This window comes from Physeter macrocephalus, chromosome 20 (assembly GCF_002837175.3).
Source record: "Physeter macrocephalus isolate SW-GA chromosome 20, ASM283717v5, whole genome shotgun sequence".
NCBI lineage: Eukaryota > Metazoa > Chordata > Mammalia > Artiodactyla > Physeteridae > Physeter > Physeter macrocephalus.
Window position 1 is genome coordinate 107992910 of NC_041233.1, and position 15453 is coordinate 108008362.

At 49.4% G+C, this 15453-nt stretch overlaps 1 protein-coding gene and 1 pseudogene across 1 annotated transcript in view; one reads left to right on the forward strand and one right to left on the reverse strand.

Moving 5' to 3' along the window:
- Positions 1-659: 659 nt before the first annotated feature.
- Positions 660-2892, reverse strand: LOC102979837 (signal peptidase complex subunit 2-like; annotated as a pseudogene).
- Positions 2893-4488: 1596 nt separating this feature from the next.
- ENPP6 (ectonucleotide pyrophosphatase/phosphodiesterase 6) overlaps positions 4489-15453 on the forward strand; it is a 94410-nt gene continuing 83445 nt past the window's right edge. Inside the window, exon 1 of the mRNA XM_007102851.3 lies at positions 4489-4824. Within this exon, the coding sequence (XP_007102913.1) occupies positions 4584-4824 (241 nt within the window). The 5' untranslated portion in view covers positions 4489-4583. The remainder of the gene's footprint in view (positions 4825-15453) is intronic.

Consider the following 15453-nt stretch of genomic DNA (forward strand, 5'->3'; position numbering starts at 1 on the left):
TTCATCCATATATTTACCAATTCTAATACTCTTTATTCCCTTCCTGTAAATCTCAATTTTTATCTTGTATTATTTCCCTTCAACCTGAAGGACATTCTTTAGTATTTCTTTCTTTCTTTTTTTTTGAAAAACTAAAAATGCCATTGGCTTCTTTAATTGGTTAAGAGCACAAAATGTACCAGGCAGAAAATCTCTTTTAAACAAATTAAAAAGCTGTGGGCTTTTTTTCCCCAGTTCTCCCCAAGTCAGATATATACATACCCACAAAAATGGTGTGTGAAGGAAAACTGTCATACACAAGAAGTTGTATCCTGAATTAAGGTAAACAGCTGTTGAAATGGGAATTAACACAATAGAGTCAGCAACAGGTTAACAATTAAAAAACTGAGTCTTCAAATGCTGCATGGCAGAAAGCTATACTATATAAAGTACTGCTAGGTATGAAGGAGGAAGTCTGTACGGTTTTTAGCAAAAATGCTTTTCCAGAAAAGCAAATCAAAACAATGCAATCAGCGGACCAAAGAGGCTACAGCTAGATATCAGAGCTACAACTTCTCATATCCGAGCTAGAAAATTCTATTTATACAGAATGGACTAAAATTTCAAGACAAAATGGACATTTTTTACATTTCTCACTTTATGCATATTAAGTTCTCTGTTTCTTTCTCCCTCACCCCTCAATTCAGCATGATCCAGCCAAAAGATGGCTGCTTTTTTAAGTGGCTATTTTATTTTTCTTTCTGTGGCAAGACTGTCATGAAGCCTGGATATCTCAGGCGCATATGCATCCATGACCAGGGTCCCGCTGTGGTCAAGAAACTTAGCAATGGACTCGGTAAACTCGGCTTCCCGTTGCTGCTTCGTTCTTGCACTGATGAAGGTCAGCTTCAGAGTGTATTTGTCCTCGAACCTTTTGAGACTGGACGACAGCTGCCAAATATCATCCGGATCCACCCCTGTGGGAGCTTTCCTGTGGGCCATGAGAAAGATGCTCTTCTCCTTATATGAGGTATAAATGGCCAGGATCCCCATCATCACAAAATAGGATATAACGCCCAAAGCCAAAACAGGTTTGGACTCTGGAAAGGGGTGCATATAATCCCAAATCAAAGCCGCTATGGCGAAGAAACAGGAGATGGTACAGATGGTGAGGCGACCGTCAATTAGACCAAAATTCTCCACATACTAGTACTTTTCCAGAAGTACCTTTTCAGCAGAATCATCCAAAGAATTTTTCACAGCTGATCCATCCCATTTGTCAGTCTTTACAGGCTTATCATCAATCTTCCACTTGTCCAGCAAGCCGCTGCGGCTACCGCCTGTCCCACAGCTGGAGCCACTGCCAGCCGCGCCACCGCCTCCGCCAGCCCCGGTTCTCCCCCGCGTCCCCCCAACCGCGCCGCCGCCGCCGCCGTCTTGCCGGCCTCTGCCTGGTATTCCTTGTAGTCCAGGTGAGTTGGGGACTAATTCTCTCAGCTTTCATTTATCTGAAAATGTCTGTATTTAATCTTAAGTTTAGATGACTATCACCCTGAATCTGGAACACGTTCTGTAGGATTTTAGTTTTTTAAAATGTATTAAGATTCTAATTCCAAGGCCTGACCAGAGAGAGGGCAGGTGGGACCCTTGCCGTGGTCCGGCTCTAGGGCAGGCGCTTTGAGGATCTAAGACTGCCGATCGCTAGGGAAGGGAAGGGTTGACATGGGCCCACGTGGGCTGGCAAAAACGTGATGGATCAACAGGGTCGGTGAAGGCTGATGTCGGCTAACGTGGGCTGACTTGGGCCACAACTTCTGAATTCTGATTGACTCTGGGAGGGATCTTAAAGCCTCTGTCACTTTTCAGAGGGGAAAATGAAAGCATGGAAAGGCAGCCGCTTTCTCAGAATCCCACAGTTGCAGAATGCCAGCACCCAGGCTCTAGAATCGTGTCTTCTTTGTCTAAGCCCAGGACTCCTTCCTTCCATCTCATCTGCCTCTCCGTGGAGGCGAGGCGCCAGAGCGCTGATCCGTCTGGAGAGCACATTCCCGAGAGCTCATGCATGTCCCGAGCAGGACCTGGAACAGCTTTCAGGACAAGGCTCGTTCCAAGTTCTGGAGGACGTTTTTCATTTTTCTGCATTATCTGGGTTAAACTCCTGCGGGCAGTGACCTTTCTCGCATCGCCAACCCTTGAAAAACAAGTGGCAAGGAGCACTTTTACGTATTAGGCGCTGGTGACTGCCCCCCAACTGAGGACACGCAGGTAACAGACGCACACGGTCTTGGGCCACGAGACGTGGGGCACTTAATAGTAGCCACGTCTTCTAATCTGTTGGCTTTGCTTGTTGGCTTTTAGCTTTTCTTTCCACCCTTTTCCAGGCCACAAGGCGATGTAAGACCAGGAGTCTGACTGGAGGCAGTGCTGGGGTTTCCTCGGTTTGAATTCCATCCCGTGTGTTGCTCTCCTGCTTCGTATGTTGGTATGTCTATTGAAGATGCTTACCTACAGTAAGTTATTGATCCCAAACTTTAGGGAAGCTCTCTGAGCATTGTCGTAAACCAACACAGCGCACAGCAGCAGTGCCCACACCCAGGCGCATCACAGCGCTCCCCACGGAGCCTTGGGGTCCTCTGGGGATCTGTGGACACTCTAATTTGGAGTTTGTTAGTTAAGGATTCCCCACCTCAACAACTGGGGAAGGCCCTCAGGGAGCCGTATTTGGGGTTGGACCTCCCGCTAGAGGCGGAGGAACGTGGGTGCCCCTTTTATATGCATCTTTAACATTTGGAGTCCTTAACCTCTCCCCAAGGGAGCTCTGGGGCCACCCGCAAGGCAGTTCATGTGGGTTTGCATTATTATGCCATCTCCATAGTCCCCTACCCTGGACACACTCAGGAACTGACCGCGCATCTGGCCTTCTCTGCTGCCTCGGCAGGCCCTCCCTACCGGAGGAAATTCTTTCAGTGTGTGTGTGATGGTCACGGCCCGGGCAGCCCATCGGCCCGTCAGCCTCAGCACCTTTCCCTTGGCTTTAGTCCTTCCTTCCTTCCGTTTAGAATAACAGTACAACAACAACAACAAAAAAGAATAACAGTACAGCATAACTCAAAGAGATAAGAATTACATTGTGTTTTCAAATTTAAAAAAATTAAGAATAAGCTGTCCTCTTTCTCTTATTTTTTTAATCGTAAAAAGCATTACTTTTATTGGGAAAATGAAGTCTGATCCTTGTCTCAGCCAGCTGAGATGGGAATGGTAATTTGGCCAAGGTGGTTTTTTTTGTTTTTTTTGTTTTTCCCAGCACAATGTAGAAAGTGACCAGCGGTCTCATGTGAGGGCTTGACTCTAAATGCAGGAGAACAGGATAAGGAGACAAGGCACAGGCAGAGGGCGGAGGTAGGGTGACAGCCATTGTGGAATTGATTAAGATCAGAGCGGCTGGTGTCTGACCGCCCTCAGTCCCCGTGAAGCTTTGCCCACGGCCTTGCAAGTTTCACCAGGATCCAAGCAACGTTATAATGCTAATAATAGTTAGCATTTGTTAAGGGCTTGCTATGGGCCATGCACATTTTATAAGCCTCTATATTTAATTTTCTGCCAAATGAAAGAGCCAGCCTAGGGAACCGCAGGCATCTGGACTTAGTGCTTTGTCTCCTCACCCACCTGTGTCTGCCGCCCTCCACCGACCTCCTGGTCAGCCTCCCAGTCCGTCCTCCGCCTGGTCCTTCTAGGCATGAAAGCCTCATGGTTATCTCTAGCTGTGCTTGTCCATCTCAGACTCTCATCCTCCAGCTCTCTGTCTGATTGCTGCCCTCTTGGGGCAATGCTACCTCAGACCGATCTGCCACAATGACCCCCAAGTCTGTTGTTCAGCTGTGGAACTTTCTGGCTCTATGGCTCTGCTGAAAGGCATCTCCTCCTGCATCTGGGTTCGGACACGGGCAACCTGAAAAGTAGAACAGTAAGGGCTGTATAGAGATGCATACGAAAAGAATAAGTGGCTGAGACGTAGACAAATAATTTGTTTTTAAATGCTTTGAAGGTGGAGGCCCTGCTGAAAAGTCCACAGATATGCGCAAGACGAATTTTATGGTCTCTTGTTTACATCTCGAGTTAAGAGGTTTGCGTTACTAAATTGTAAGCGAACAAGTCAGTGAGAGAGTTTAAATGGGGCAGAGACGTGGGATGGCAGCAAATCAAGAGATTACCCTTTTCCTTCGCTCCTCCCTATGGTTAGCCCAACTGCAAAGTTAGTGTTAACTTCTGTCATCTTCTAAAATTCCACCTCTCTGTGGGCGCTTGTATTTCTGGAACATTCGCCCCAAATAATAAGGTTGCACTCTCTCCCCTGGCGTTAATCCTGGGTTGTTTGGGAACCTGGCTTCTCCGAAGGGGTCCATCTCCGGACTTTCTAGTAAAGGGTGAGCATAGATGTTTTTGAAAGGGGGTGCTGTACCTTTAAATTCTGAAAGTGAACTTGGCTCAGGAAGGCCAGCAGTCAAGGTCCAGCCCCTAGAAGAGAGAAGAGCTACAGATTCTCCATCCTCAGTCTCTGCAAAGGGACGGCTGTGCCAGCCGTGCTCGGGCAGGCTTCTGGCAGCATGGCAGAGAAGCTCGGGGCCCTCCTGCTGGTCCTTGTCCTCAGCCTGGCACAGCCAGCCCCGGCCCGCCGGAAGCTCCTGGTGTTTCTGCTGGATGGTTTTCGCTCTGACTACATCAGTGATGAGGCCCTGGAGTCCTTGCCTGGTTTCAGAGAGATTGTGAGCAGGGGGGTAAAAGTGGACTACCTGACCCCAGACTTTCCCAGTCTCTCTTACCCCAATTACTACAGCCTAATGACTGGTGAGTACCGTGTCCTCCTCTGGGCGGGGAGGGGCGGGCTGGAGTCCAACAGTAGCAGTTAGCTCCTGGCATTAGAGTCTCATGTAAATGTTCAGGTTTCCCTCATCCTTTGGGACACCAGAGATAGACAGGAAGTGTGTGTTCTTGGCTGAGATTTTTTTTTTCACGGGTGTGTTGTTTTCCAGAAGTTATCCCCAGGACCTGTTTTGGATTCTCAGTGTGGAGGACAGAGAACTACATGAATAGATGATTGTTAAAGTGGTTATTTGTTTTACAAATAAAAAATGCTAGCCTACTCTGTATTTTCTAAGTTCAAATTTAAAAAGTCAGCAGGTCTTCATTTGTATCAAATTTCTTCTGTCCCTTTGCCCTGCAGTCCTCTGTCCTCCTGGAGCTGTGCTGGCTTGTTTGTCAATGTGCTAGATTATGAAAGTTACATGTGGGATTCCTGGATGACTCGGAGGGAATTTTCAGGTCGTATCCTGAAGTATTACTTAGCAATGCTGCGTGCTCCTTCTTTTGCCCTTTGGGGCCAGGTAAAATGACATGGAGAAGAAAAAGTTGATGCGTAGTTCAGATTCCCATTTTTAACTCCTATCTAGCATCTGCTAACAAAACAAAACCCAAGCCCCCAGCTAAGCCAGGCTGTGCCTGGGTCTGGAAAAGCTGACTTTTGCCTAAAAATGACCTGGATCTGGGATTGCCAGCACGCCAAATGTGATTCCACGAATTTGATCCTCTATCTGTGCTCACACAGTGAGATTCCTAGCTTCCGGTTTGTGTATCAGCTAACCTTTGTAAGGGCCAGCGAGAGGCGCTCACAAAGAATTTAGCAAGCTGCCCGGGGAGGCTGGTAAGAATGCACTGCTATTGATGCTTATGTAGGACTTAGCTATGTGCTCTGAGCACAGGGAAAGCTCTATAAATTATGTTAACAGGAAGGGGATGAGAACTCTTGTATCTCATTATGGATCTTCACAGGACAGCAAAGCCCAAGGATCCTGGAAAGACAAATTGCTATCTCTGACTTCATACATGGATACTGTATGCATGTGTACATAAAAATACCATAAAATTAACGGGGAAAGAGATTTTGGAGAATTAGAAGTAAAGGCGTGGAGAGCAAAAAAAAAAGTCCAGACGACACACAGCAAGGAATTTATCTGCTCATTTTCAAAAATCTCCCCCCACAGACAAACAATCAGCATCTCTCAGATAAAGAAGATGAACAAAAGTCTCCTCGTCCTCCCTTGGCACGGATCTGCCCTTGCAGGGAAGCCGTTTGCAGGCCGCACATAGAGGCTGTTGTGTGGCACAGGCCGACTTCAGCACTGTCCGGGGAGTTTCACACCTGCAGCCGCCCCGACACCAGTTGTCTCTCTGTCTCTCAGAGCCTGCTGCGAGGCTCGATTCACAAACTGCCACGTGCACTTTTCTCAGTCTCAGTGGAAGAGGAACAAAATCCGTTTTAGCAAGTCAGACTCCAGTGAGCAAAAAGGGACCCTTACAGTCTCCACGGGGAGACGCAGCCAGTGACTCGGCCCTTTGTCTGTCTGATCCACATTCCTGATATCAGCACAAGGACTAATTTGCACAAAGCCTTAGTCACGCAGACACTTTCTTGTCAGGCTGTGGGTATTTTCTCTGGTCTAGGCACGACAGAAGGGCCCTTCTCGTGGTGAGACAGTGCAGGTCCCATGAATGTTTGACAAAGATCTTACCTCTACTTTCAAACTGAGTCTAGCCCGAGAAAGCCACAGGCTCTCCATACGGCTTACGCCTTTAGAGTTTTTGATGGTAAAATGTATGATCTGACTTGAAAGCTTGCTTGGTACTTAAGTTGGCTTTTTCACTTTTATAGAAGCAATATTGTATATAGGATGTGTCCAGCAAGACTCATGTTCACGTGCCAGTGTCTTTGGGTGTGACTTGTCTTGTACCTACTGAGTGGACATAAAGGCTTGGAGTGGGATTGTGGGCTGGGGTGGCCCGGCCATCAGGATGCTGCCATCTCCACTGCCCTGGAACTGACTCAGCGTGAAATCTAGACTATTTCCCCCAATATCTATGGTGCTTTTTCCACCTGATGTTGAAAAATTCCTCTTTTGTTCATATAAGGAAGGATCTATCCATTGGGAGTAGTAGTTAAACATATGGTTTGAGCATATGAACATTTGATGAACCAACGAAAGAATCATGCTAGATCCTTTCGGTACTAAAAGATACGCTGTCTTAAGGTTCCTCAGAATTTATAAGACAGACTGTGATCGCACTTCCTTACATGAATTATTGCCCATAAGCCATAAAGCCCTTGGTGTTCTTCTCTTTTCATAATGAGGAATGACGGGTTATTGGAAAGAACGTGGCCCGGGAGCTGGGAGAACTTGGTTGGAGTCCTTGCAGGGTCGGGAACACTCTGGACGAGCCATCGCACTGCCCTGAACCTCAGTTTCCTCAGCTTCTGGGTCCTAATCCGGCCAGAATCTCAGGTGTTGCCAGAAGCAGACATGAAATTAGGAAAAGTTAGGACTGGCACCTCTTGGGAGGCCTACATATTAGAAATGAAGCGAATGACTGATCTTTAGAGAGGAGAATTTCATGGGAAGCCACGTGGATGGTGATGGGAAATGAACAGTCAGGATTTGTGAGGAACCTTGGAAATCATCTAGCCCAGTCATTGACATGAAGCCACTGTGACTGATTTTTTTTCCCCTTCAGAATGTGTTTGCATCAGGAGAAATGTGAACACAATTCCAATAGTGATCAAGAAGATCCATCAAGGGCATTCCCTGGCGGTCCAGTGGTTAGGACTCCACGCTTTCACTGACCAGGGCCTGGGTTCAGTCCCTGGTCGGGGAACTAAGATCCCACAAGCTGTGTGGCCTGGCACCCCGCCCCCCTGCAAAAAAGAAGATCCATCAAACAGTTGATTACTGGGAACACACAGAATCTTAAAACAGGGCCATTCACCCAGGGAGCCTACATTCAAGTTGAGCAGGAAAGACACATCATGTACCTACTGATATCTCAGATGAGTAGCAAGGGCCGAATGGTGTCCCTCCAGAATTCATATGTTGAAATCCCAACCCCCAGTACATCAGAATGTAACCATATTGAAGGACTTGGTGTTCAAAGAGGTGATTCAGTTAAATGGTGCTGTTGGAGTGGGGCCCTACTCCGCTATGGCTGATGCCCTTTTAAGAAGAGGAAGAGACTTCGGGGATCAACGTTCACAGAGAAGAGACCTCATGAGGACAGTGAGAAGGCTGCCACCTGCAAGCCAGGGAGGGCGGTCTCACCAGAACCCAGACCTGCCGACTCCTTGATCTCGGATTTCCAGCCTCCAGAACTGCAAGAGACCAATTTCTGTTGCTGGGCCACTCAGTCGGTGGTACTTTGTTAGGGCAGCCCTAGCGGACTACTACACAAAGGACCGATGGGTAGTTTCCTAATGTGCTGTGCAAGACCGGAAGAGAGGAGAAGTTTCTTGCAGTCGGAGTAGCGTGTGAAAGCATCTTGAAGGCTGGAATAAACAGCCCCAAGCGTGGCGTTTATCACAATACCTTACTTGATGCATAAGCTCTTTTTCTGAAGAGCTGTCTGTAGATCAACTTAATTTTAGTTAAAATATAACCACAGTGTAACTGCTATGGGGAAGCTTTCTGTTTTAATCTTGTCAATTTATTTATTTATTTTTGGCTGTGTTGGGTCTTCGTTTCTGTGCGAGGGCTTTCTCTGGTTGTGGCGAGCGGGGGCCACCCTTCATCGCGGTGCGCGGGCCTCTCACCGTCGCGGTCTCTCTTGTTGCGGAGCACAGGCTCCAGACGCGCAGGCTCAGTAGTTGTGGCTCACGGGCCCAGCCGCTCCGCGGCACGTGGCATCTTCCCAGACCAGGGCTCGAACCCGTGTCCCCTGCATCGGCAGGCGGATTCTCAACCACTGCGCCACCAAGGAAGCCCTGTTTTAATCTTTAACTGTGGATCTTTTTGTAAAATTCTTCTCTTTGAGGTAAATCCCCATTTGATTTAAGTAAAGTTTAACATAACATCCGCAGACAAAAAGCAGTGATTTGTTCAATGCAGATCACGTGTAAGAGAAAACGTTGGGTGTGTTTTGAGGCAGCACAAGGTAGCAGCATTTTGCCCAAGCCAATGGCACATTTGTTTGTAACTCTTGAGCACTTCTGATTAAGTGTTTGGGGAAGGTGGCCCAGAAATGTCCTGAGTAGCAGGGAAGCTGGTCTAGAATTTAATCTTCCTGAACATAATCTGCCAGGAGATGAACATATCCTGAGATGGTTGCTATACAGTATGTTATTATCATGTTAACATTTAGAAACTGGTAAATAAAGTGCACGGAGACTGCGTGCTTCACTGCAGACACCTAAGAACCTCAGTAGCAGGGCTGAGATTGGAGGGCAGGCCTCAGAGGCCAGTTCTCATACAGGAACCAGCAGGGCCCCGACCCGAGTCCTGGCGCGCCCAGAAGGTTTTGTGTGTGACCTGGGACCCAGGACCAGAGGTCTCCTTGTGACCAGTCCGGGAAGCAGCCAGAGCCTGGATAAAGGCACTTGATTAATCCTCTAGTGGAATCAAAGCAAAACCAAGGATGTTAACAGCTTAGAATTAATATCCGTGCCGATGCAGTTCTGACCGCCCTCCCAGAAATGACACGTGAAGCAAATTCTTCCCAGATATCAAGGCCTCACATTCTGGAGTGAGGGATTGCCGGGTAAGGCAAGCTTTCCCTTGCCTTTAAGAAAATAGCCGATTTAAATTAAAACCGGCTGTCACTTGGACCAAAGGAAATCAATGCAGAAAGTACTTGAGAAATCATGTTTTGAAAAAAAGCCCACATCCTCAGCCTTCTGGAGAATTCAGTTTCACTTGCGGCGGCCTCTGCACGCCCACAGCACAAGCGGTGTGGACACGGCCTCTCTCCAGGGCACCCTGGCCTCTCCTCCCCCTGGATCGGCATCTGCTCGGGGCTGCTCAGCCCAGGGCTTGGCTTCCTTGGATGTAGATGCCTCCGTCTGGGGTGCCCACTGCTCCCCGCTTACTCTCTCTCCTGCAAAACCCCGTCATGCTTTTGTTTTCAGCAGCGGCCTCCTGGTCATCAAGGGTCAGTCCTCTGCTTTGATGGCCTCCTTCCTGATAGCGCCCTCAGTTCCAGGACGCCCTCCTCTCTCTGTTTCCTCCTGTTTCACTGCTTCCTCCTCGGTCCCTTCTGTTGGCCCCTCCTCATCTTCCTCACCACCTTTGCTCCCGCAGCTGAGTCGGCTCCGCTTTCAGGATCGCTCGCAAAGCCCCTGCTTCTCCTGCCTCCATCCCTGGGGCCCTGACCAGAGGGCGCACCCTCGGTAGCCTAGAGCTTCCCCACAGCTCCTGGTCCCCCACCCTCTCTGCCCTACAGTTTGTCTCACATGCGAACCAGACTAGTCCTCTTAAAACACATGCCCGATGGTGTCACTCCTCTGTTCAGACCGTCCAGTAGATTCAGGCTCTTACAGAACTGGCCCCAGGTCACCCAGCCCCTTTCCAGCCTCATTCCCCACCATTTCCTCCTTTTTTTCCTCACCTGTTCCAGGCAGGTGGCCATCCCAGGACACCTGAACTTGCTGTTCCTTCTGCCTGGAATGCTTTTCCCCAGAAAGACCCAAAGTTTGAGGGATCTTAGTTCCCTGATCAGGGATTGAACCCGCGCCCTCGGCAGTAAAAGCACCGAGTCCTAACCGGCGGACCGCCAGGGAACTCTCGCTCTGTTGCTTTTTTTAGATCTCTTCCCCGAAGTCACTGCAGTGGGTACGCCTTCCCTGGCCACCCTCCCTTCACTTGTCGTGCTCTGTCTCCAAACAAAATTTATCCTAGTGAAGAAGCATTATAATAATGATTAAAGCGTTCAGAGTTTCAGGGAACTTGATTATTCTTTTGATTTTAGGTACTGCTAAACTAGCAGGCAGAGGAAAAGACTGAAATTATGCTTTGCTTTATGAAAGCAATGAACAGATATTTAGGCGAACCGATTACCATTTGTGCCTAATAATCTTATATAACCTCAAAATATGTCTATCAGTTTTGTTTTACATTTTGACTCTGAGGTCAGGGGCTGCAAGAGGGTTGAAAGGAGAGTCACCCATGAGGAGGGTGCTGGGCCTCAAAGGCCTGGGGTGTGGGGGGTGCAGCAAAACACTAGTGATCGGCGTAGCCCTAGACAGAGCCTAACTCCAGCCAAGACTGCCGAAGCCAAGAAGGCAGAGGCATCAGTGAAGCACGAACAAGGCAAATGGTTCAGAACGGTGCGAACAGCTGTGAGAGGACAGCAAAGGCCACGTTTTGTGTGGTCCTGGCTGTCAGACCCAGGGATGGGTCCGGCGACCTAAAGGGTCAGGCCGTCTTGTGCTGTCAGTCTCCACTCCAGATTGTTTAAGGCTCATGAGAGGCTCCTTAGATATTTGAAAACATGAAATGGTTTATGGGCTGAATCGTGTCCTCCTTGTCCAACACACAAATGTATATCTTGAAGTCCTGTCCCCCAGTGCCTCGAATATGACTGCATTTGGAGGTAGGGTCTTTAAAATGGCAATTAAGTTAAATGGAGCTGTTAGGGTGGGCTCTAATCCAACATAACTGTTGTCCTGATAAGAAGAGGAGATTAGGACACAGATGGGCACCAAAGGAAGACGATATGCAGACACAGGGAGAAGGTGGCCATCTACAAGCCAAGGAGAGATGGCTGTAGAAGAGACCAACCCTGATGACACCTTGATTTTGGACTTCTAGCCTCCAGAATTGAGAAAAATAAAGTTCTGTTGTTCAAGTCACCTGGTCTGTGGTACTTTGTTACGACAGCTCTTGGAAACGAACACAGGCAGGATGGAGACACTGGGCGCCAATGGAAGAATGAAGGCTTCTTTAGGGACACCACTTCCACCCCCAAACCTGCTTCCTGAGAATTTCTGATGGTTTATGCCCTGAAATTGAGGCGGTCACGGTGTTTGGTTTCCTAGGGCTGCTGTAACAAATTACCACACATGCGGTGACCTAAAATAATAGAAATTATTCCTTCATAGTTCTGGAAGCCAGTCGTCGGAAATCAAGGTGCCGGCAGGGCCACGCGCCCTCTGAAGGCTCTAGGGGAGCATCTGTTCCATGCCTTTCTCTTAGCTTTCTTGTGTTGCCAGCAGTCCCTGGTAGTCTTGGTTTGTAGATTGCATCGAAGTGTCACTCCAGTCTCTGCCTTCACTGTCATGGCGTTCTCCCTGTGTGTCCCTTCTTATAAGGACACCAGTCACATGGGATTAGGGATTAGGGCCCGTCCTCGTGACCTCGTCTTAACTTGATTACATCTGCAAAGACCTTGTGTCTAAATAAGGTCTCACTCACAGGTGCTGAGGAATAGAACTTCAGCATGACTCTTTAGAGAACACAGTTCAACCCACAGCACATGGCATAGTGGAAAGAGCTATGGATTTGCTGCCAAAGATCTAATTGCCTCCGTTCTCTCACTTTCTGACTTGTAGGATTTGAACAGGTGCTTTTGAGTTTTAATATTATTTAGCAGTAGAATGGAGAAAGTACAACTTACCCAGTAGGCTTGTTGTGAGGACAGAATGAGAAACTTTGTGTGAAACCACCGTTATAAAAATTGTACGTATTTACCCACTTTACCGATAAGATTAGGCTAAATCATGTTGCAGTAACAAGCTCTGTCAGAGGCTTACCACAGCTAAGGTTTTTATTCACTCATGTGCATGGACTTTAAGGATTAACTGCCCCATTTCCTCTTCATTTTGAGACACAGGCTGAAAAAGCCACTTCTAAATGAGACGTGCTTCTCGCGTGGCAGGGGAAAAAGGGCAAGTGGCGAACAGTGTAATGATGCCTAAAAGCTCTGCTCGGAGGTGGCACAAGTCCATCTACTCCCACTTCATTGGCCAAAGCAAATCAGATTGCCAAGCTTGACGCCAATAGTTCAGGATCTATAATCCTCGCACGGAGGTGGCGGGAATGTATTTAACATTTATACACTGAATGGATATTAGGTGCATTTTATAAGAAACTTGTAGGTCTTCATTTAAACGAATGGCATAGAGATTAAGTGTCTGCAACTCAGGGAGACAGGTCTTATTGGGAGTTATAATGGTCTTGAACAGTTCCATGGAGAAGGTGGATCTAGGAATAAACATTGAAAGATGACTGGAAAGATGTTTAGTGGAGATAAATTTTGGGCCAGATCTTAAAAAAAAAATCTATAAAGACTCTGATGAGGGACATGGCACAAGTAAAGTCAGAGAAATAGTGAGAGACACATGAACAAGACAGAGGGAAGGGTGCTAAACCCATTCACCATCCCGGTTAAAGGGTAGAGGGTTAGAGAGAGAGAGGTGAATTTGTTTTAAAAAAAAAGAAGAAAGACATGCAATTGATAGAAGGCTTTGAAAGCTAAATTGAAGATAATTCAGTAGGCTCCACCTTTCCTTTTTTTCTGCTTCAAACATTGGAGCATCTCTTCTTTCCGATGGGCTCTAAGTGAAGAGTTGAATTTGAGGAGCGCCCTCGAGGCAGAACTTGCTGATTGGGTAGTGAGTGAACATGGAAGAGCTGAAAAGAAGGGAACCTGAGTCAATTCCAAGCCGACAAGAAATTCAGAAGTCTGGGGCTCCTATGAGCAAAGATGGGAAGGTTTGGACGGCTGTTTATTTGACGAGGTAAATTTTCATCAGAATAGATTTCAGGTCGGATTAGGATATTCACCTGGAATTGGCCCTTTAGGGGATCAGAGACAGTCTCTTCAAGGAGAGTTCCAGAAACCTGTAGAGTAGTCATGGGGGTCAAGGAGAGTTCCAGAAACCTGTAGAATAATCGTGGGGGTCAAGGAGAGAAACTGCTTCTGTGGGTTCCGGTGGACCCCAGTATATGGACTTCTCATCTCTCCGCTTGCCCCGCGGCTGGTAGAGGACATTTCTCACAAACACACAGTTAAATCTGTCTTCTCATCTGCATGAACTCTTGTCTCAGTTTTGTCACTCACTTCCCAGGGACACCTAACAACACCTTTGCAGGTTTCCACTTAAAGCTGTGGTGCGTGTAGTGGGTCCTGAGGAAGCCGCCTGCAGAAAGCGGCTGGGTGTGTGAGGTGTCGGCCGACAGAAGCCGGGACCAGCGCTCACCAGCTCGAGCCCGGAGAAAGAAGCGCGTTCCGAGAACTTAGGAAAATAATCTCTCCCGGCACGCCGTTACTTCAGCTCTCATCATCAGACCTCTCGACACTGAAGTGCCGCTTTTCAGAAAGTACGTTTCTCTTGGCTTCCACGGTGATGCCAGGGTGTTCATTCGGCTGCCGGGAATGTACTCCCTGCAGGAGGGGACGGAGAGGCTGGCGGGCAGAGCTGTGGTGAAAGTCTCTGATTATAAGCACAGCAAACCCTCTTTTAGGAGGTTCCCTTCCTGGAGCCAGGTGGTCTCCATACCAGGCTGCTCTCCTGTCTCACCCCCTCTCCCCGCTCCCCGCTGCTGATGGCTGGGAAGCACAGGCCTCCTGCCGAGGCTGCTCTCGGGACCTGCTGCATCATCAGCGCTGCGCCACGGACGGGTTAAAGGACACTGAGAATGGGTTCAGAGGGCGCCCGAGGCAGCATGGCAACATGCATTGCAGAGACGCCTGAGACAGCGCCCACTGGGCTCTCAGAGTGCCCGCGCGTGAGTAAGGCCATCGTGCCCACGGTCTCCTGGGCGGGGACCCGGGGCGGCCCCGGGGCTCCCCCGCTCCCGTGTGTAGCACTTGGCTCGCGTCAGATCTTGAGCTTGACCGTCACCTACTCCTGTCTTCGGCGCTTTCCGGAGCGAGGGCTCGACGGGCAGGCCACAGAGCCGTGTGGGGCAGACTCTTGTGGACGGAGGGCTGCCCAGGCCGAAGTGGCGGGCCGGCTTGTGGGGAGGGGAGCGCCGAGCCTTCACCCCCCCCCCCCCCGGCGAAGCAACGTGCCCTGGGCGCCCGCCTTGCAGAGTGAGCGCTCCTGCGGTCTGAGTGCGGAGGACGGCTGCGGTCGCTGTCCTGAGAGCTCGTGTAAGCGTCTGCAGCAGAGCGTCCTCGCCTGCGTGCTGGGGGCCACGAGAGGGTTGCAGGTGTGCTCGGGGGCCTGGTCCCCCGCCCCGCCCCCTTGGGGAGAGCAGCCTCGTCTGTTCACCCCAGGCTGCCCAACAGACGTGTCTGACGGGCCGCGGGTCGGCAAGCCCTGCTGGCGCAGAACGAGTGTGGGCAGGGAGTCGGGCTTCCCTCTGAGGGGCGGGCCTAGAGACGGCCCACCAGACCCCACCCGGGGTCCAGCCTCCGAAGGCCCTCCGCCTGCTGTAGTCCAGGCCATCCGTGTGGCAGTCCACCCTGCTGCGGGTCTACACTCGCTCACAGTGAGTGTAGTGGAATGGGGGCCATCAAAGCATCTGGGCCCGGAGCTTGCTCAGAAGAGCCCGTTGATTCGTGTCTGTTGCACTTCTTTTTTTTTTTTTTTTTTTTTGTTGCGGCCCGCGGGCCTCTCACCGTCGTGGCCTCTCCCGTCGCGGAGCACAGGCTCCGGACGCGCAGGCGCAGCGGCCACGGCTCACGGGCCGCTGTGCTTCTCCTTCCCAGGTC